The sequence below is a fragment of the Eleutherodactylus coqui genome, chromosome 8 (assembly GCF_035609145.1).
Source record: "Eleutherodactylus coqui strain aEleCoq1 chromosome 8, aEleCoq1.hap1, whole genome shotgun sequence".
NCBI lineage: Eukaryota > Metazoa > Chordata > Amphibia > Anura > Eleutherodactylidae > Eleutherodactylus > Eleutherodactylus coqui.
This window is the reverse complement of record NC_089844.1, coordinates 23739068-23762295: the sequence shown is the minus strand read 5'-3', so window position 1 is coordinate 23762295 and position 23228 is coordinate 23739068. Positions and strand designations below refer to the sequence as shown.

The window sequence follows — 23228 nt, the reverse complement described above, 5'->3', positions numbered from 1 at the left end:
AATGTAATCATAATCATAGGAGGTAACTGCACCGTAATTACATTTGTGGTATCTATTACATGTGAGGTATACTAGAGCTGAGACATTGTATCCAGGTCCACCGCATTACAAGCATCGTCTCATAGGTGTGGCTGCGGCCGGCAGCCATGGAGAACAGACTGAAGGGGGCCAAGGTGTATTTTTGCACCAGGGCCATGAAGATACACTATTTTATAAACCACGTTTCCCTGAAAATAAGACATGGCATGATTTTCCAGAATTTGTGAGGATGCAAAATGATTTTTCAGGCTTTTTGAGGATGCTTGAAATATAAGCCCTACTCCAAAATTAAGCCCTGCTAACAGTTAATTAAAAAAGTCAAGTTAAATAGTGTCCAGGCAGCTATACATGCACAAAAGTTAAACGTTTTTGAACAAAAATTAATATAAAACACTGTCTTATTTTCGGGGAACCCGGTATAACACAGCAGACATGTATAACTTATTTGCATGCTGACTGACTTTCTCCATGTGTTTTAGTGTATAAGTATATCAGCATAGACAAAGAGAGAAAGCATCTAATGATAGCTATAGACAAGACCCTTCATGTAACCAAGACTGTTAGAATGAAAGCCTCCCTTCTTTACACTGCAGGATGCATCCGGAGAACTACATCGCAGAGCAAATGACAAATAAGGTTAATATTACACAGTTATTTTCCTATTGCTGACTGTTTCCAATAACAACCAGCAGAATTGGAACAGCAGCCCCATAGCACAGCAGTGTTCCGGGTGATAATCTCAGGGTTTATAAATGGATTCATCTCTGATTATATTTGCTTCCCTTTCCTTGCACATTACAGCGCTCTCCTATCTGGACTTATAGCTGTGATCATCATGAGCTTGCTGGTTCATGAAAAGAATGACAGACAGTGAAGACTGACACAGACAGGTCACTAAGAGGAGTGAGAACGTAACTTTGCTCAGCAATGCCATCTGTGGAAAGCCGGGTAATACCCCGCAGCATTATTGTACAGAAAGCAGTTGTTCTCCTGTATCACGCATCTCCGGGTAGTTTCTATATTGGAGGGGGTGATTCTTCATTGTTGTGGGCGGTCCGTACTGTAAGTGCTGAGTACTTTGCTGCTCAGCTGTACTCAGACGTTTGCATTGAGGCTCAGTTTGAGGTCATTCATCCACAAATCGCTCGCCTATTCATCCCCGTATCAGCGGCGCCCACGTAACCACTTCTCAAAACCAAGAAAACAGCAGTCTATAAATAGACTACGAAAAATCGTGTATTGTACTGAAGACCCCATGTCCTGCATACACCTGCCGGTCGCCAAAGCCCGTCTACATCTCCAATCCTGAATACACCTCAAGCCCAAGTTCTGCATACAACCCTGACCCGGGGCTGCAAACATCCCCCAGATCAGTGTATACCCCACCTTATATAGCAGAAGGGGAAACACTAATAAGTCAGCCCCCCCCCACGCCCACAATGGACAAGATGGGGGTTCAGCTATCCATGTCGTACAGAGTCTTCAAAGACCCTCAGACTCCAGTGATCCCACCTCTCTTTTGTCTCTTATGGGATAGACTGTCACCCAGCTTTTTCCTAAACCCTAAATGACAATGGACCATCTAGTTCAGCCTGTTTCCACCCCCCCTTGTTGATCCAGAGGAAGGAAAAAAAAAAAACCCTAGTGAGGCAGAAGCAATTTACCCTAATTCTGTGGGAAAAAAATTCCTTCCCGACTTCATAATGGCAGTCAGAATAATCCCTGGATCATAGCCCTCTCCCACAAGGACCTATATTAGTTCTGGCCCTTTCCCAGAAGGACCTATATCAGTGATGACCATCTCCTGGGAGGACCTATATTAGTGATGACACTCTAGCGGGAGGACCTATATTAGTGCTAACCATTTCCCGGAAGGACCTATATTAGTGCTGGCCTTCTCCCGGGAAGACCTATGTTAGTGCTAGCCCTCACCCAGGAAGACGTATGTTAGTGCTGGCCCTCTCCTGGGAGGACCTATGTTAGTGCTGGCCCTCTCCCAGAAGGACCTATGTTAATGCTGGCCCTGTCCCAGGAGGACCCATATTAGTGATGGCCCTCTCCCGGGAGGACAAATATTAGTCAAATAGTATGCTAGGCTGAAAAAAGACAAATGTCCATCCAGTTCTGCCTGTTTCTACCCTCGCCCCCCCCCCCCTTCCTTGTTGATCCAGAGGAAGAAAGAAAAAAAAACCCAGTGAAGCAGAAGTCAATTTACCCTCATTTTGGGGAGAAAAAATTCCTTACCGACTCCATAATGGCAGTCAGAATAATGCCTGGATCATAGCCCTCTCCAGGGAGGACCTATATTAATGCTGGCCCTCTCCAGGGAGGACCTATGTTACTGTTGGCCCTCTCCCGGGAGGACCTATGTTAGTGCTGGTCCTCTCCCGGGAGGACCTATGTTAGTGCTGGCCCTCTCCCAGAAGGACCTATGTTAGTGCTGGCCCTCTCCTGGGAGGACCTATGTTAGTGCTGGCCCTCTCCCGGGAGGACCTATGTTAGTGCTGGCCCTCTCCCGGGAGTATCTATGTTAGTACTGGCCCTCTCCCGGGAGGACCTATGTTAGTGCTGGCCCTCTCCCAGGAGGACCTATGTTAGTGCTGGCCCTCTCCCAGGAGGACCTATGTTAGTGCTAGCCCTCTCCCGGAGGACCTATGTTAGTGCTGGCCCTCTCCCCGGAGGACCTATGTTAGTGCTGGCCCTCTCCCGGGAGGACCTATGTTAGTGCTGCCCTCTCCCGGGGGGACCTATGTTAGTGCTGGCCCTCTCCCGGCAGGACCTATGTTAGGGCTGGTCCTCTCCCGGGAGGACCCATGTTAGTGATGGCCCTCTCCCGGGAGGACCTATATTAGTGCTGACTCTCCCGGGAGGATCTATATTAGTGCTGGCCATCTCCTGGGAGGACCTATATTAGTGAAGGCCCTCTACCGGAAGTACCTATATTAGTGAAGGCCCTCTCCCACGAGAACCTATATTAGTGAAGGCTCTTCTCCCGGGAGGACCTATATCAGTGATGACCCTTTCCCGGGAGGACTTATATTAGTGAAGACCCTCTACCGGGAGGACCTATATTAGTGATGACCCTCTGCCGGGAGGAGCTACATTTGTGGTGCACCTCTACCGGGAGGACCTATATTAGTGATGTCCCTCTACCGGGAAGACCTATATTAGTGATCCCTCTTTATTGGGAGGACCTATATTAGTGATGCCCCTCTACCGGGAGGACCAATATTAGTGATGCCCCTCTACTGGGAGGACCTATGTTAGTGATGCCCCTCTATCGGGAGGATCTATATAAGTGATGCCCCTCTACCGGGAGGGCCTATATTAGTGATGCCCCTCTATCAGGAGGCCCTCCTCTGTATATGAAGAAGTTTCACTTATGGCGTCTGGAGTAGATTCAATATAAACCTTAGGACAGGAGGCAGAAAGGATTCCCTCCTGCTGTGGAAGTGGTTAAACCTTGGATGGAGTGATTCCAGGACCCCGATAATGATGGGCTCTTGGCTGGCCTGGGAACCAATGAAGTGACATGTGGCCCTCAGGGGACGGTCTGATGTGTAGACAGACCCTAATGATCCCTTCCTGCCCACCATCCGGTCTGTCTGACTGTGAGAACTGGGACATTAACATCATCCAACATCACAGACACAAGCAGCAGACTTTTCGTACATAGAGACGACACATCAGCAGCGGTACAGCGAGCTGGCAGCGGCTCAGGTTATAAAACAGGATCAGAATTTATTGCACAACTTAACTGTGGGAAAGAGCAGGCCGCCCCCCAAAGGAATGTGCCTAGAAGTCCCACCAAAGAGCAAAGAAAAGGGGTCCCAGCAACATCCCAGAGTGATGGGCACCCCAATAATACACCGCACACTATTCTCAGCATTCATTAACCCCTTCGCATCTTATATATAACAACCTAGATCACTGGTGAGGTGATGCTCTGGAGAACAGTCATGTACATGGACAGTCATCATACCTGCTTGGCAAATTGTACTACAACTCCCAGCAGAGCGCAGTGATAGTCACTGAGTTTGCCGCCTGTCATATAATGTATGACCTTTACCGTGCCCCCTGCTTATAAACCTTCTTCACTGTACTGTATAATAGACTGAGTTTCAGCTGCTAATATCACTATCTCTGCTTGCTGTCAAAGACTAGAAACATTCTTATTTATACCCAAAGGCTGAAAACCTGCACAAATGTAACACCTCCCATAGTTGAGGATTTGTTACACATGTATACAGTTTGAACAATCCTCTGAACAACACAACCTGGACTCCAGACTGATAGATATTTCCTGCACTGATACATTGTAACAAACTATCAAAACAGGAGGGAGATTTGTGGTGCTGCTGAGTTCACCTCATAGAGGATTGCCTGTATTGGATACAATGTATCAGTGCAGGTAAAATGTAGTATCAGGACAGGAGAAACACTTGTGGTGTTGTTGCCGTGCTTAGCTCAAAGAGGATTGCCTAGACTGGATGCAAAGTAACAAGCCCTCAGCTGTGAGAGGTATTAGGTCAGTGCAGGTTTTCAACTTCGGAACTGCTCCATTCACTAATAGAATACTAGAACAGAGTGAAGGACTCCAGCAAAACAGAAGAAACATGAAAGACAATGACTCAGTAAAACATTGTGATTGCATAGCAATAAATCACAGGCGCAGTTTTATGGTCAGGAGATGATAACAGACAGGCGAACACTCTCACAACCAGGGACTCCCTCTCGCACCAGGGGCACAACTCTCACAATTACCTTCCTGAGCGAGCACAATGAACTTGGAAGACTTTATGACTTTCTCATCGAGGGTCCATGTGATGGTTGGTGGTGGCTCTGAGGTGACTCGGCACTGTAGAACCAGCTTCTCTCCATCCACTAACTTGGCATCTTGTAAGACCTCGGAGAACACAGGTGGGGTCCCTGCCACACTCTCAATAGTGGTCTTGTTCTCCACTTCTCCATCCACACAGTTCTGCTCGACCTTTTCCTCTGTGGCCACAGGTTTGGAGTCTTCTTTGACTGTGGGTTTGGAGTCTTCTTCTTTGGCCACAGGTTTTAACTTCTCCTCCTTGACAAAAGGCTTCACTTTTTCCTGGTTGACTGCTGGTTTGGCGATTTCTTCTTTGACAGTCCCTTTCCCCTTGTCCTGGGTGACTGCTGGTTTAGCACTTTCCTCCTTAGTCGGAGGCTTTGCTTTTTCCTGGTTGACCGTTGGCTTTGCATTCTCTTCTTTGGTAGCAAGTTTTGCCTTCTCGTCCTTTACGGCAAGAGGTATGGCTTTTTCCTGGGTGAATGGAGACTTTGCCTTCTCCTGATTAACCACCGGCTTTGCATTCTCCTCCTTGACTGTAGGTTTTGGCTTTTCGTCTTTGACCAGTGGCTTCTGTTTGTCCTCTTTGCTGAAGGGCTTTGCATTCTGGTGAGGCTCAGCGTTGTTGTCGTTTCCGTTCTCGGTCGGCGCTTTCTTCTTATTGCCCAGAACTGACCTGAAGTCAGGGGTGGCGGGTTTGACTGGAGGAGCCTTTTCTGTTACAGGAGCCTTTGAGACAGGTGTCTTTTTTCCCAGTACCGATCGGAAATCCACCTGCTGTGGGTTGTTGGCCTTTCGTTCATCCTCCGGCAAGGCCTTAGGCTTGACCGGTCGCTGAAGGTTGGCTCTGAAGTCCATTTGCTCGGCCGAGAGATCTTTAAGGTTCTCCTCGGAAACGGTTCTAGTGGTCACCTTCTTTCCCAGGAGATTACGGAAGTCCAACTGCTCAGCTTCTTGCTGCCGGAGTTTTTCCTCTGTATGTTCCTTAACCTCTACCCTCCTCTTAAGTACGCCGCGGATGCTTTCTTGATGGTCAGCTCTGTGGGTCTCCCCTCCAATACTTAGTACATTCTCAGGTCCACATCCATCGCTTTCTGTAAAGCCCGGCTGCTCGCTTTGCCTAAGTGTCAGCAAGAGAAAGAGAAAGAGGCACTTAGGGAGGTTTGGCTTTCAAATCAAACAATTTGTGAGCGAAGAAGAAAAAGTCCGAGGGGAGGGGAGTCTGATGTGAAGGAACCGAGTCCGTCGCTTTATTGCATCAGTGATGACTTCAGTGGCCTTATAAGGAAAACAGCCAAAAAAAAAAATGATCTCCTGCCCGTCTCTGTATGGGTCACATTTGGGGGATTAGAGGCTCATAGGTCGGGGAGGGAAGAGAATTAGCAGAGCAAAAAATAGCAGCCGCTCGTCCTGAGAACCCCGCGGTGACTTACTGTGTGAGCACTCTGCCTGCCGCTGAGAGCTCGTCCTTCTGCAGCATCACAGACACCTGGCAGCTGCATTCACCCACCACGTTCCTGCAATCCAAACAAAGGGGAATTTTTTATCCTCAGGAAAAACAATTAAACGCGGCAGAAAATGGATCTAAAAAGTTTCTCTCAGTCTCCTAACAATAGCGCAGTATATTCACAGCCCTGACTTGTATCTGACACCCCGGGACATGTTCACATCTCTATTCCAGAGCAGCTGAGCTCAATGTTCCTGTCCAGATGGCAGAAAAATGCACATGGGACGTGATCACTGCGGGCACCGAACCCAAGTAAAAAGAGAGAAACTTCAGTTTGGTAGAAACTTTACTATTGTAGAATTCCGCACATCAACATAAACAGCGGTGGCAATGCTGCAGATGTGCAGGATGTAAGGGGTTAAGGTTACAGCCGTGCTTGGAGCGGTACAGAATAAGTTGTCTCTGGGAATGAGAAGTTGGAACAACTATGTGCTTTTTTTGTCTAGGAAAGAATGAAAACCCAAAGTCACTCACAACCTGGAGATTCAGGGGTAACTGGAGTGAACCCTAAATCTGAGATACAAGGAGCTGTTTGCTGGCACAGTAGAGCGGCGGTTGGTGTTGCTGTGCTGCTGGTGACATGGAGGGAACGTTGTGGATTTCTTTCCTCGATTAACATGGTATCAGTTCCGCAGGGTCAAAAGCTAAAAATCTGAACCTGCCGAACTGATATTAGGTCAAAGTGGAATGACCTCCACAATGTTCCTTCCATGTTACAGGATGCACATGGGTAAACAGCTCGTCATATCTCAGCTTCTAGGACCCTTCTCAATGTGGCAATAGAAGAAAGGAGAAGTTTTTCGGTTATTGGGGTGCTGTAGGTATACAGTGATGGAGCCCATGGCACATACTGATGATACAGGCCGGGCAGGGAGTTGTACACCGATGTGCTGCCATACCTGATGACGTGAAGATGTCAGTCACCCCCTACAGCTAGGTACAGACTGCCATGATGGAGGAACTGGCTGCTTGGCAGTTTTTATGTTGAAGCTTTTGGTCACCTTTCTGTCATCTTCCCCAGACTACTCCAACGCAACCAATCATTATGAAATCCAATGACTATAACTTCATTAGAACATGGAGACTTATCTCCGATGATTGGGTTTATCTTTTATTACCCTATTGGTGCGGAGAAGGTAGAACGAGGTCTCCATTCCTATTCTACATGAAATATGCAGATACACAAGTTTCACCGTAATGAATGTCATCTAATCCACCCCATTCTCCTGAGAACCCAGGTTTTTCTGATACAGAGCTCCAAATCCCCTGCATAGACTTTAGTTACATGATACATTCTGTCTCCCTGCAGCCACCACTAGGGGGAGCTCAGGAGTTTCAATTTACAGCAGTATGCAGTGAGCTCCCCCTAGTGGTGGCTGCAGATAACTAAAATGTTATTATATAACTCCAAGTCTGTGCAGGAGATTTGGAGCTCTGTGTTGCAAAAAAAAAAAAGATAAAGGAATTACTTAGCACAAGAAAAAAAACCAAAATGTTCAATGGAGGACAAGCCAACATCTTTAATCCTTTTTCCTAATAATCTTACTTTATGAACTGAATGACAAAAATACAGTGAAGACTGACACCTGCACATACAAGGCAGCAGAGGGGTGAGAGCAGGGAATGTTTTCCCATTTTAGAATGAATATTTATGGGTCACACAGGGAGAAATTCATAGAACAGAGGGACATAAAATTGCAATGACAAGTGTCAGCCACTACACAGAGGTCAGAGCAGCAGCTTCTGTTCTGACCCCTGTGTATTACTGTACTAACAACGGGCGCCCAACCACCTGATTGGTGGGGATCCCGGGAGGCAAACCCAAGTCGATCAACTAATTAGGATAGCTCATCAATAGCCAATTGTCCAGGCTCCGCGGTTCAGGATACCCACCGATCAGCTGGTTGAAAAGGCCAGGGCACTCAAATGAGCACCATGTCCTCTTTTCAGACTTGCAATACCAGGCACAGCCACTATACAATGGAGGGTGCTGTGCCTTGTATGGACTGAAATGATAGAAGCACATCAGAGCTCTACTATCATAAATCAGCTGATCGCCCATGGTCCTGAGTGGCGGAACCCCTGCCGATCAACTGTTGATGATCTTTTCTGAAGATACTTCAGCAATGGTGCGGTGCTGGAAAACTCCTTTAAGAAGAAATGCCTAAAAAGACAGCAACAGTCAACTTCTCCCTCACCCTAGTCACACGGCCCTAGGAGGCTGAGATACAGGAAGCTGTACTGCAGGGTCCTGACACCGGAGACCTAGAGTCTCCGCAAAGTCAAAAACGGACATCTCGAACCCTATGGAGCTGCAGTTTTGCTCTCCAGAGAGAAAAAGGCCCTCAAATCTCAGCTTCCTGGACCCATGTGATTATGAGATTAGAGGGGTTTGCTGCAGTCACTGCTGAATTTTCAGGTTTGGTTTGGTGTCCAGGCGAGTTCTGTTGCTGCTTGCACCTGCTGACTATACAATGCTCCGATCCCCGCTGTATCTGTAGGATGCTCCACAGGAAGCCAGCTCCAAGTTTAGGGTCTTCCTCAGTTTCAGGATCCCCCCCCCCCCCACCTCCTCCTTCACATTCAGTAGAGTTTTCTTCAGCCCCTGATTTTTCCACTGAAGCGCAGCGCCGCTTCCTGCGAGGAAAGTCCCCCCCCTTCTGTTCTCGTTTATATTAAAAACTTAAAAGTGTCGCCATATATGGTGCGGAGAACGTATTCCTGTCTGTGCAGAGGACATGCCTCCGGGCAAATGCCTCCGTCACGGAGACCAGCACCTCGCTCCCATCAAAGAGATACATGGAATATAATGGATCACTAATGTTTTATCGCACTCACAGACGGAGGTGCGCGGGGCACGCGAAGCCGCGCACAATCAATACCATATTAAGTTCTTTTCCAGCAGAATCTTCAGCCTGAAAGTACAAGCAGCGAGGAATCTCAGCCCTGTATATATGAGGGCTGTATATCCCGGAAGAGGGGCCCCCGGACCTGCATCATACGGGAACAAATCGCCCCAATCAACCTCAAATTCTGAATACTTGAATATCTTGTATCTCATTTACCGCCATTGTACCGTGTTATAGCCAATATCCATTGCACAGAAAGCAATAAGGTATTTTATTAAAGGGCATGTCTATTTAAAGGAGTCCGCTTTTTGCAAGACCTCTTCTCTTCATAACTCCTCCCCCTGAGCAGGCCCCTTCTACTGGGAACTCCGATTTTGCAGAATCACTACATTTCAGTAAAGCTCTCCATTTACATGGGACTGCTGGTCAGCACTGCAACTTCAGCTCCTAAATAATAGAGAAAGGGCTGGGTTTGGACCAGTGGCTGCAAAGTGCAAAACTCCAGCATTAGCAGCTTTGGATGGGTTTACTGATATATGTGGTATTTTTAATACTTTTTAAGATCTCTGCTTTCTGTCACTGAATGGAAACACCCAGAGGTGTCACACAGCCGAGAATCTCGTGCGAGATTTGTGCATTGCGAGACTCACAAATCTCATGTGACTATGAACCCCATTCTTTTTAATGGAGTCATATACTCAAGCAATATCCTGTCTTTTGGCATTACGATTCTGATCTCTCTTTTACCCCCTACATCCAATCTCTGGCCCGAACATGTCAGCTGCACCTCAAGGACATCGCAAGAACCCGCTCTTTTTCTCACTGTGGAGACGTTAAAAACGCTTACTGTGGCCCTCATCCACTCCCGGCTCGATTATTGCAACTCGTTGCTGATCGGCCTCCCCTGCACCAGACTCTACCCTCTCCAATCCATTCTGAATGTGGCAGCCAGGCTCATCTTCCTGTCCAGCCGCTACTCGGACGCCTCTGCCCTGTGCCAGTCACTGCACTGGCTGCCCGTTACATACAGAATTCATTTTAAACTCGCTACCTTCATCCACAAAGCCCTCCACAGCGCAGCGCCCCCCCTATATCGCCTCCCTCATCTCAATCCATCAACCAGCCCGGGCTCTCCGCTCTGCTAACGAAACCAGACTGAGCGCCCCTTTAATTCGAACTTCTCATTCCCGCCTCCAAGACTTCTGCAGAGCAGCACCGATCCTCTGGAACGCACTACCAAAGGCTACCCGAGCAATCCAGGACTCGCAGAACTTCAGGCGAGCTCTAAAAACGCACCTCTTCAGGGAGACATATCGCATCCCCTAAACCAAACCCCTCTGTACGCCTCCTGATAACATGCTCCCTGACCTACTGACTGCAATCCCTGCTAGCCATCATAAACCGCTCCTGCAGTCATACTGTTTCTGCCGTCACACGGCTAAATGTCTGACCATTGTCTGTGTATAGCATCCCTCACTCTCCAGCCCGCCATACCGCGCACATCTCCAGCCCTTTACCTTCTGTATCACCCCATTACTTGTAGTATGTAAGCTTGTTGGAGCAGGACCCTCACCCCTATTGTTTCCATCAATTGATTACTATGTAACCGTGGTTCTGTAATGTTTGTACTTTTGTCTTTCTGTATCCCCCCCTGTCTATGTAAGCGCTGCGGAATATGTTGGCGCTATACAAATAAAGATTATTATTATTATTACCTGGAACGCATCACGTGTTGTTTTCAATTGGGCAGTAAAAGACATTGTGCGCCGCGTGACGGGAGGTTTCCCATTGAAAACAATGAGAAACACTTGCTGATCCTCTAATGCGCCTGAAGCGCTGAGCGTTTACGCTGAACGATAAACCCGCGATCCAGCGATGGTTTTTATACTGACTGAAAGTCACTGATAATGAATAGCGAACGAATAGTAAATGAGGTTTTCGCATTTATACTGGACGATTAGCGCTTCATTTCATCCGTCTGCACGAATTTTGAGCGATAATCGTCTCCTGTAAATGGCCCATTCGTATAGTTGTATTTCAGACCTTATTCTCACCTCGTTCTAGCGCCTGTCCAAGGGTCCTGCTAGGGCTACTGTTTAAAATCCCAAAACGGCCCTTCTGGACAGGACCTGAATGGAACCTAGTACAGTCCACCACGTTATTCTCTACGGCACAAAATGACGAAACGAACAGAAACCTGCTGAAATGGAGACCTATTGGTTCTGTTCAGGTCCTGTCCAGGGAGGCCATTTTCGTGAACAGAGGCCATAACAAGGTGTGAACATGCCCTTAGTTGACTGAACACAGCAGCGGTGGAGCAGATCTCTCTCCCTAGCTGATCGTTCTCACCAGCACTGATACATTGTAGCAAGAACTCAGTCGGGACGGAGGTTTGCTCTACAGCTGCGGTGCCTGGCTCACAGAGCATTGTCTATGCTGATACACTGTAGCCAAACCTTGGTCAGGATGAGTTTTCAGTCTCCAGATGTGAGCTGTTCCCACTCACTGATGGGAAGCAGATATATGAAGCAGCCCTCCGCTATAATTTGCAATTAATAACATCCATGTATTTGGTGACCACTGGGGATTACACGTTACAGATTAGGACACAATTTCCTGCTAGCAGGAATATTTATACATAATCCCTTAAAGGGCCATTCACATCTTCTAGAATAAGCCATCACTTTATGATTGGTGGAGGTATAACATCTGTAACCACGCCGGTCTTTAGAATGAGCAGCCGCAGTGCCGATTTAGTGCTCTGTCGCCAGTACTGTTTTTCCCCTGCAGAGCGGCGCCCCAACAACCCAGCTTTGTAGGGAATTGCACTTTAAGGCCTCATGCACAAGAGGGTTTTTGCGCGGCTGAGCTGTGACCGTCAGAGCCAATTGTTTCCAATGTATTCATTTAGATGAACGATTTTTAGCCACGCAAAAAAAAAAAAAAAAAAAGACCGAAAAATATAGCGCATAAGCGACTGAATTCAGTGATTGAAATTTCCTGCTGCCGAAAAGTACAGGTCTGGGGGAAATTGTCCATTCACGCTATTTTTGTCAGAGATGGTTGCAATTTTTTTGCATGGCTAACTATGGTGCGGTAAAAATGTTCGTGTGAAAGAGGCGCTAATGTTGTCAGCTGCAGGAAAACTAATAGGGGGCTGCAGCTGCGGACCTTTCACTTTAAGGGCGCATTCAGACGACCGTATATCGGCTGGGTTTTCACGCCCAGCCGATATACGGCGTCTCTCTCTGCAGGGGGAGGAGGCTGGAAGAGCCGGGAGGAGTGCTCTGAGCTCCCGCCCCCTCTCCACCCCCCTGCACTATTTTCAATGAGGAGATGTGGGACAGGGGCGGAGCTAATTCCCAGAACTTAGCCCCATGTCCGTTTCGCCTCCTCTCATTGCAAATAGTGCAGGGGGGCAGAGAGGAGGCGGGAGCTCAGAGCACTGCTCCCGACTCTTCCAGCCTCCTCCGCCTGCAGAGAGAGACGCCGTATATCGGCTGGGCGTGAAAACCCAGCCGATATATGGTCGTCTGAATGCACCCTAAGGATTGGTGAGGGTCCTAGAAGTCGGAGAGATATCATGTGATCTTGTTACATTGTTACCATGACTTCTTGCATGTGACTCTATAGGAATGAACACTGAGCCTCCTCGTTAACCACGGAGGACGGGCGGTGTATCTGTGCACTGAAATACTCGGTGCTGCTAGATTTTAGGGTACTGAATGGCAATTTCTTGCTCTGCCTATAGATAAAAAGGAACTCAAGGCCCCACTTATTGAAGACCTCTGTCCTCACAATTGGGGTTCCTCCCCCTTTGTATTGAGCACTCTCGTTAGACTGTGGGTATAAGGCCTATCAGTGCGTATCTTGCGCTCGCTGTCATGCCGAGTCTTCCTGGTTTCTTTTTTTTTGTTTAAATTTCCCATTCTGTCACTTTGCAGAGGTGCATATAAACGCGATGTAATAGTGTGTGTACAGAGTTGGTTACGCACCCATAGAAGACAATGAGCTCTATCGCGTGTAATACGCGGCAAAATAGTACGAGCTGCGGGTTATATGCAATAAATATTCGCAAGTGTGAATGGATTAATGAAAATCAATGTACTTTCACGGACTCCACTCACTCGTGTGAGTCCGGCCTCATTGAAGCTTCTCCTCCTCTGTATCCAGCACTCTCCACGAGGCTCCTCACACTCAGATTATCCTTATTTAAGCCCCTTCCCCACTTTATTGAGGCTCCTCCACTTCTGTATTGAGCACTCTCTTTAATGAAGCTCCTCCCCCTCAGATTATCCTTATTTAACCCTTTCCAATCCACTGTCTGACGTCTTCCTACATTCTGATTGAAGCTTGTACAGCTCCAATGTCAGAAGACATCCGACAGGGTATTCTTACTGTCTATTGCCAGCCACTCCTCTGTCGGAGTGTCTCTGATGCACACACTGGCTTTAGCCAGCAGATGGCAATGTTGTATAACAGCAGAAAGAGAAAGCCTTTTAGGAAACCCTGAATCCTAAATTGGATTGGAAATGGTTAAAGGGGGTGTCCCGTGATAGCAAGTGGTGTTAAGCACTTCTGTATGGCCATATTAATGCACTTTGTAATATACATCGTGCATTAAATATTGGCCATACAGAAGTTATACACTTATCCCCTCCGGTGCTGGCGTCCCCATCTCCATGGCGCCGACTAAAGCTGCCTTCTCCCTGGATTAGACGCGCTTGCGCTGTCTTCCCTCTTCTCTCCGGCATCGGCGTGCTCGCGCTGCATAGGTCTTCTGCGCATGCGCTGTCTGCCTCCTTCTGTCCGGCTCCGGCATGCTCGCGCTGGAGAGGTCTTTTGCGCATGCACAGAAGACCTCTGCAGCGAGAGCACACCGGAGCCGGAGAGAAGAGGGAAGACAGCGCATGCGCAGAAGACCTATGCAGCACGAGCACGCCGATGCCGGAGAGAAGAGGGAAGACAGCGCAAGCGCGTCTAGTCCAGGGAGAAAAAGGATGTGAAAAGAACTGGTATGGAGGCGCAACACTCTAAGCTACTAGAAGATGTAGATCAAAGTCCAATGTGTGATGGTGAAAGCACTTCTTTTTTATTATTATTTTTTCAGAAATTAAAAACCAGCAATGGAATACGCGTTTCGGGGAAGAACCCCTTCGTCAGTTCGGCTGGATAGGACAACAGGATGCTTTAACCTGTTAAAGCACTTTTTTCTCCCCTGTCCTCCTGCACACAGGACCTCCGACACATCCTATATATCTTTGGAATCGTGTCACCCCTAGGCATCCTGTTGTCCTATCCAGCCGAACTGACGAAGGGGTTCTTCCCCGAAACGCGTATTCCATTGCTGGTTTTTAATTTCTGAAAAAATAATAATAAAAAAGAAGTGCTTTCACCATCACACATTGGACTTTGATCTACATCTTCTAGTAGCTTAGAGTGTTGCGCCTCCATACCAGTTCTTTTCACATCCTTTTTGCTACACTTACGCCCACACTGGTGGAGCGTCATCTGGTTGGCAGCACCTCCACCATTCAAAATACTCAATCATTGAAAACTCTGTGTACTCCATAAATATTCCACTACCCTCACTGGGTCTTGCTCCACCCTCCTTTTTCATTTCTTTTAGTCCAGGGAGAAGGCAGCTTTAGTCGGCGCCATGGAGACGGGGACGCCAGCACCGGAGGGGTAAGTGTATAACTTCTGTATGGCCAATATTTAATGCACGATGTATATTACAAAGTGCATTAATATGGCCATACAGAAGTGTATAACCCCACTTGCTATCACGGCTATCACCCCTTTAAGCCCCTCCATCGGGATGTGGCAGTTTCCTGACCATCTTCATTTTCTTACTTTTGTTTAGGTCTTTGAGATAATAATAATTCTGATCTACCTGTAATAGAAGTCACAGTACTGCTGTGCTTGTGATTATATACAGCAACTAGTTTGAAAAAGCAGAGCTGCAGTGTAAAGCATGGGGAAGAGAAAAAGCCACAACTTTAGCACATGATGAGATAGCAGAAGAATTTCTCTAATTGACTTCAATAGACATTGCAGCTAAGCTGTAGTCAGTGATCGTAGCAATATCCGAATGCAGGAGAGTTGCAGTGTAAAGCATGGGAAAAGGACAGCGCAGCAGCCATAGTCTAGAACGACCAGGTGGTTGAGCTGGAGTCATTATTTATGTCCTAAATAATTATACCTGGCAAGAAGGTGACCACAAGGCCACAAAGATAATGAAGAACAGCCATATGCCTCTCTTCACAAGTCCCATACTCACATGATGCACTTGTTACACGCCACATATAATGCCAGAACATGTATGACCCCGCTCTAGACTAGTACACAAAAAGATGCTGACCAGAGAGGGAGACCCTTACTTCAGTTGGATTTGATAGACTCCGGCATCTTCTTCTTGCATGTTTCTCAGGATCAATGTGAAGACGTCTTCATTCTGCAGGACCTCTTGGCCGCTCAGCTCCAGTCCATCCTTAACCCAATGAACCTCAGGGAAGGGATCTCCAGCGATGGCGCAGGAGACCAGCGCGCTCTGCCCGGGCGCTACCACCATAGATTTAGGCTTGCTGATGAACCAGGGCTGCGTCCCCTCCTGCGGCTCTGCGACACCAAACCACAAGTCACATCAACTGTTCAATAACCATCAATGACGAGCAAATGTCTGACCGGCGACACAGGGAATGGCTGCGGCCGGACGGTACACTGGACCGAAAGTAGCAGGAAACTGCGCAAGCTATACTGCTGTATATACTGTAGTGCAGGTGATAATGTGCATAGGACTACATTACTGCTGTATGTTGCTATAGTACTGCATTATAGTTGTATGTTACTAAACTACTTCTGTATGCTACTATGTGACTTGTATTACTACTATATGTTACTACACAACTGTTGTATATTTACTGTTATTATATGACTTATATCACTACTGTATGTTACTATGCTCTCTTATTGCCTTGTATTGCCATGTTACTAGATATTACTGTATATAACATTACTATATGACTTATATTACTCCAGTATGCCCTGATGTTACCATATTACTGCTGTATATAACTTGTTACTACACTACTGCTAAATATAGCTCGTTAGTACATTACTGCGCTATGTTACTATGGTTACGTTATTATATCACTGCTGCATGTTACTACATTACAGCATTACTGCTGTATAATACTGTAATCCTACATTACTGTTGTATGCTTCTGTTACTATTATATTACTGCTGTGGGTTACTACATTATTGCTCTATATTACTGTAGGAGTCTGTTATATTACTGCTGTATGCTACTATGTTATTATCTTACTACTGTATGTTACTAGATTACTGTTACTATATGACTTATTATCAACTACTGTAGGTTATTACTGCTGTATATTACTATGCTGATATAAGCCTTACTACTCTGTAACTATATTACTATGTCCTCTTACTGCTGTATATTACCGTGTTACTGTGTGACATATTATTACATTACTGTGTTACTATGACTTATTATATTACTGTTGTATAGAACTATGTTGCTACATTATTGCTGTAGGTTACTATATGACTGTTATATTACTGCTGTATATTAATATGTTATATAGGACTGTTCTAATATTACTACATAAGGCTAAATTCACATGGGCAAGTGAGACATCGGACTGAGAACCCTGGCTTCATATCGCACTTGCCAACGTGTGTTTTTCCCGCTGATTTTTCATTCAAAAACGCCTGGCATCACTTCAGTGAAATGGCGATTCTCTGGCGCGTGTTTCACGCATGTCGGAGGATCACAAGTGTTTTCTGTTGATTTCAATGGGAAACATCACACTCGCATGGACATCAAACAGTATGCGAGTGTCAAGCAATGTCTTTTAAAGGTCCCATTGAAAACAACAGGCGAGGCGTTCTGAGGGAACGCCCAGAGATAGAACGCGCTGTGATCGCTGTGAGGGGGGAAAAAAATCGCTCATGTTAATAAGTCAAAAGAATGGAGTTCATATTAATGCGAGTTTTGTGCGTCTCAGAACACAAGAGTCTCGCTTGTGTGAATGAAGCCTTACTGCTGTATGTTAGTGACTTCTATAACTTGTTACTATATGATTAAGTTATTATATTACTACTGCATGTTACATCATTGCTGTATGTTATTATATGACCATGTATTACTGATATATGTTACTATATTATTGCTTTAGGTTACTAGAGAAATGTTATATCACTGCCGTATCTAATTATATGACTTACTATATCAGTGCACTGTGTTTCTCTGTAACTTTATTACTGTCATACATTACTATGTCCCCTTGCTACTGTGTTAGATGGTACATGCTTTGTCAAAAAAAAACATTCCACCCTTAGAAGTTGTTGTCATTTTGCCCTGCAGTTCCATCTCAGGTGGATCTGTAATGATGAGAGTTGTGGTGATTAGATGAACAGTTTTATCACCGGAGACCCTAATAGTGGTTGCCCCCCTTGCCCTATAAGAGGCTCTCGGAGGCTCCTTCTGTGTGGTGACCTCTTCTTTCGCTTGTAGAGCTTGTTGGCCACTACACGCCTCTACGACGCAGAGAAGAGATTTCACCCCATTACCAGAGTCTGAGAGGGGCGCATTATTGGGATGTGAGAAGCTGGATGGTCGTATCCATAAATTGTCCCCCACCGGCCGTTCTGACCAGACTGTTAGGGGGTGATGGGACCGGTGGATGTGTGAGGGCACACAAGGTGACTGGGCTCAGGACGCCCCCTACAGACCACCAGTAGAGAGGAGCGTCTGACCAGACTGTTAGGGGAGGTTGGTACCAGTGGATGTGTGAGGGCACACAAGGTGACCGGGCTCAGGACGCCCCCTACAGACCACCAGTAGAGAGGAACGTCTGACCAGACTGTTAGGAGAGGTTGGTACCAGTGGATGTGTGAGGGCACCCAAGGTGACCGGGTTCAGGACCCCCGACAGACCACCAGTAGAGAGGAACGTCCGACCAGACTGTTAGGAGGTGTTTGGATCAGTGGATGTGTGAGGGCACACAAGGTGACAGGGCTCAGGACCCCCCTACAGACCACCAGTAGAGAGGAACGTCTGACCAGACTGTTAGGAGGTGTTGGGATCAGTGGATGTGTGAGGGTACACAAGGTGACCGGGCTCAGGACCCCCCTACAGACCACCAGTAGAGAGGAACGTCTGACCAGACTGTTAGGAGGTGTTGGGATCAGTGGATGTGTGAGGGTACACAAGCTGACAGGGCTCAGGACCCCCCTACAGACCACCAGTAGAGAGGAACGTCTGACCAGACTGTTAGGAGGTGTTGGGACCAGTGGATGGGGGCACACAAGGTGACCAGGCTCAGGACCCCACGACAGACCACCAGTAGAGAGGAGCATCTGACCAGACTGTTAGGGGAAGTTGGTACCAGTGGATGGGGGCACACAAGGTAACCGGGCTCAGGACCCCCGACAGACCACCAGTAGAGAGGAGTGTCTGATCGTCCAACAAACACCAGCAGCTCCAACTGCTTTATTGTCCGCCATCCAGAGAAAGTGGGCGCCATCGTTACACTCCTGTGTCGGTCAGAATCATTTCCAGTTGCTTGACAGAAGGACATATGGCCTCGCAGAGCCCTTACATGTACGGCCTCTGACACCTACTGTCGCCTCCTTTTGCAGTGGTGTCGTGAAACATGAAACTGATCTCTGTGGAGGGGAATCTGGTTGTTTTTAACGATGAATCGTGGTTTACTTTGAGCAAAGATGGCCATGTCCGTGTCTGGAGACCTCGGGGTGAGCGCCTCTGTCTTGCCTTTGCTGTGGAGCGGCACACTGCCCCCTGCTGGTGTGATGGTTTGGGGGGCCATCGCATACGACAGTCGGCCCCCTAGTAGTGGTACGAGGGACAATGACAGCTCAGCGATATGTTCAGGACATCCTGCAGCCACATGTGTTCCTCTCATGGTGGCTTCCAGCAGGATAATGCTCGGCCGCACACACAGGGGGTCACAGGAGCCCCCACAGTATTGTCACACTTCCGTGGCTGCCCGGTCACCAGATTTATCACCAATAGACCATGTAGGGGACCATCTGGGCGACCAACTGCGACAGCCTACGAATTTGTATGATCTAGAGGCTTTGTTACAGCAAATGTGAAGCGATATACTGCAGGATACCATACAGAACCGGTATGTCTTCATGCCCCCCATATCACATCTTGTATGCAAGCTAGAGGTGGTACAACAGGGTACTAGAGCCTCCATGCCCGCCCGTATCACATCTTGTATCCAAGCTAGAGGTGGTACAACAGGGTACTAGAGCCTCCCTACAAAGGGTCAATTTTCTCTAATTAATGCTAATCCTTTTGCTCTGATATTGCAATTACTTTCTTTCTCCATTCTGACAACTCCTTCTAAATGCTTGATTTTTTTTTTACAATGAGTGTATTTTTGAGATTTTCTGAACCCGGTCTGCTGTTTTGGGGACATTTGTGGTTTGCACTATGTTTGCCTTATGTAGCATTCTTTATATTGTGTATATCAGTTGTTATTGCTGTTCTCCTGATCTCTGACTGCTGTGGACGGCTCTTCTTGCTCACCTTGCACAGTCAGCATGGCCTCGCTCCGGGCCTGCCCCAGGCTATTCCATGCCTCACAGGTGTACTTCCCGGTGTCCTCAGGAAACACCTCCTGGATGTAGAGGCAGAAGGTATTGCCACTCTGTTCAAAGTGAAAATCTTCTGTCTCCTGAATCTCTTTACTGTTATGGAACCAGAGAATCTCCGCGGCGGGGTGGGCTTAAATCAAACAGAAGATCATTAGTAGATGAATTCATGTATAATAATGAGCAAATTACCAGAGACTACTGAGATGGGATAATACGCCCTTAATAAACCCCACACAGGTAATGACAACACTATTAGAGCAGCCATAAAGGCTGTTACCCAGCTTCTCTTTCAGCCCTTATACAACTGTGTCTGTGCAAGTGTCAGTCTACACTGTAGTTCTGGCCTTTTATTCGGCTCAGGATGAACAGAGTTCTTGATCCCTGCCATACAGTGCATTGGCTCAATACATTCAATAAAACATGTCATCCTCTTTAAGAACCAATGCTACATGGAGACTGCTTACTGTTGGGGGGGGGGGGGGGGAATCAACGTCACGGAAACAGAGGTGAATTACCTGTCACTTCCACGCTCATCACAACCTGACTGCCATCCATGACCTGGAGATCGCGGAGACCTTTCACAAAGACCGGTGCGCAACTGGCAGCGCTCGCTCTAGAACTTTCCAGCTTTCCAGGAGTCTTTCTATCTGTAACACAAAAGGCAAAAGCGGAGTCAGTGAGGAGCCACAGGCGAAAGTCACTGAGGAACCACAGAGGAAAGTCACTGAGGAGCCACGGAGGAAAGTCACTGAGGAGCCACGGAGGTAAGTCACTGAGGAGCCATGGAGGGAAGTCACTGAGGAGCCACGGAGGAAAGTCACTGAGGAACCACAGAGGAAAGTCACTGAGGAGCCACGGAGGAAAGTCACTGAGGAGCCACGGAGGAAAGTCACTGAGGAGCCACGGAGAAAAGTAACTGAGGAGCTACGGAGGAAAGTCACTGAGGAGCCACGGAGGAAAGTCACTGAGGAGCCACGGAGGAAAGTCACTGAGGAGCCACAGGTGAAAGTCACTGAGAAGCCACGGAGGAAAGTCATTCAGGAGCCACGGAGGAAAGTCACTAAGGAGCCAGGGAGGAAAGTCACTGAGGAGCCACAGAGGAAAGTCACTGAAGAGCCAGGGAGGAAAGTCACTGAGGAGCCACGGAGGAAAGTCACTGAGGAGCCACGGAGGAAAGTCACTGAGGAGCCACCAGGAAGTCAAAGGGGAGTCACCAAGGAGCCACAGAGGAAACAACAGGGAGCAACACATAAGTTACCAAATAGCCACAGAGAAAGCATCAGCCACAGCAGGGGTAACAAAGGAATCATTGAGGAGCCACTGAAGGAACATCAAGGAGTCACAAAAGGGCCACAGAGTAAACACAGAGGAGCCACAGAAGAAAAACTAAGGAGCCAAAGAGGGGCCACAAAGAAAAGCCAAGAAGCCACATTAAGGGGGCATAAAAGAAATAAGGGGACTCAGAACAAACACCAATGAGTCACAGAAAAGCCACAGAGGAAACATTGAGGAGCTACAAAAGAAACACCAAATAAAACAACAAGTAAACACAGAGGAGTCATTAGAGGAGCCACAGAGGTAACCGCAAGAAGCCACAAATGAGCCACAATGAAGCCACAGGGGAAGCATCAAGGCATAACAAAGGAATTATTAAGGAGCCACAAAGGACCTTCAAGAAGGCACAGATAGGTCATAGAGGAAGCACAGTGGAGCCACAAAAAGGAGTCAACGAGGAGCCACAAAGCAGTGACAAAAGAGCCATAGGAAAAAACTAAGGAGCCACAGAGTAGCCACAAAGGAAACACCAAGAAACCACAGAGTGGTCACAGAGGGGCCACCGAAGAAATAAGAGGACACAGATCAAACACAAATGAGTCACAGAGAAGCCACACAGGAAACATTGAGGAGCTACTGAGGGAACACCAAGGAGCCAAAAAAGAAACACAAAGTACCCAAAGGGAAGCAACAAATAAAACAAGGGGCCACAGAGGAAACGGTAAAGAGTCACAAATGAGTCAACAAGAAGCCACAAAGGAGGTATTAAGGGGTTAAGCAAAGGTATCATTAAGGAGCCACCGAAGAGTCATAAGGAAGCATCAAGAAGCCACAGAGGAAGCATCAAGGAGTCAAAGAAGAAATAAAGGGACACAGAACAAATACGAATGAGTCGTAGAGAAGTCATAGAGGAAACATTGAGGAGCCACAGAGGGAACGCCAAGGGAACATGGAAAAGTCAAAGTAGAGCCGTAGAGCAGCCACAGAAGAATCCCATCCTCTAGCTATAGGGTTGTGTTCACATCAGTCAGGGGTTCTGTTCAAAGCCCCCGTTGCTCAATTCCACAACAATTCCAGATAAAATATGGCAGCATGTTGTCAGGCAGAGGGAGAGTGAAAGACCCAATTACAGTCATTGGGGTCTGAATGGTGCTTTTCTGTTTGCCATAAGACCAACCGTGATTCCATTTTCCTGCTCCCTTCAGGGAATCCATAGTGCAAATGGGAATGAGCCCTAAATTGTAATGTTTACATTCACTGACAGCAAGCAAGGACCCTAAGAATGAGGAGAAATTGAAATCCCATCTATTAGAAGCTGTAGGAACTTTCCATTATACAATGCAGACGGTTTATTTCAGCCCTTTAATGATATCATGTGACACAGAAGTATTGGGCTGGTGGGTTATGAGGAGAGACCGGATTTTGGAAGGTCACGAAGATACAATCTACACAGCAGGGAGGCAACAACTCGTCTCATTATTAGGATCAGTTTGCAAAGCAGTAAAATTCTGCATCCTTGTAAAATCAAGGTATTTCCACCCCACTACACAGGCAATATGGAGGATGAAATACCACCAACTACCCCCCACTATACAGGCAATATGGAGGATGAAATACCACCAACTACCCTCCACTATACAGGCAATATGGAGGATGAAATACCACCAACTACCCCCACTACACAGGCAATATGGAGGATGAAATACCACCAACTACCCCCCACTACATAGGCAATATGGAGGATGAAATACCACCAACTACCCCCCACTACACAGGCAATATGGAGGATGAAATACCACCAACTACCCCCCACTATACAGGCAATATGAAGGATGAAATACCACCAACTACCCCCCACTACACAGGCAATATGGAGGATGAAATACCACTAACTACCCCCACTATACAGGCAATATGCAGGATGAAATACCACCAACTACCCCCCACTACACAGGCAATATGGAGGATGAAATACCACCAACTACCCCCCACTACACAGGCAATATGGAGGATGAAATACCACCAACTACCCCCCACTATACAGGCAATATGGAGGATGAAATACCACCAACTACCCCCCAC

The 23228-nt window shown here is 47.2% G+C and overlaps 1 protein-coding gene across 4 annotated transcripts in view; it reads right to left on the bottom strand.

Moving 5' to 3' along the window:
• Positions 1-23228, bottom strand: part of MYLK (myosin light chain kinase) — a 202622-nt gene that overhangs the window by 64721 nt on the left and 114673 nt on the right. For all 4 annotated transcript variants that reach the window (XM_066575314.1, XM_066575316.1, XM_066575317.1 and 1 more), the window contains 5 exons: positions 20387-20518; positions 19804-20001; positions 15598-15835; positions 6292-6375; positions 4804-5978 (listed from right to left, as the gene is read on the bottom strand). In XM_066575314.1, the coding sequence (XP_066431411.1) occupies positions 4804-5978; positions 6292-6375; positions 15598-15835; positions 19804-20001; positions 20387-20518 (1827 nt within the window). The remainder of the gene's footprint in view (positions 1-4803; positions 5979-6291; positions 6376-15597; positions 15836-19803; positions 20002-20386; positions 20519-23228) is intronic.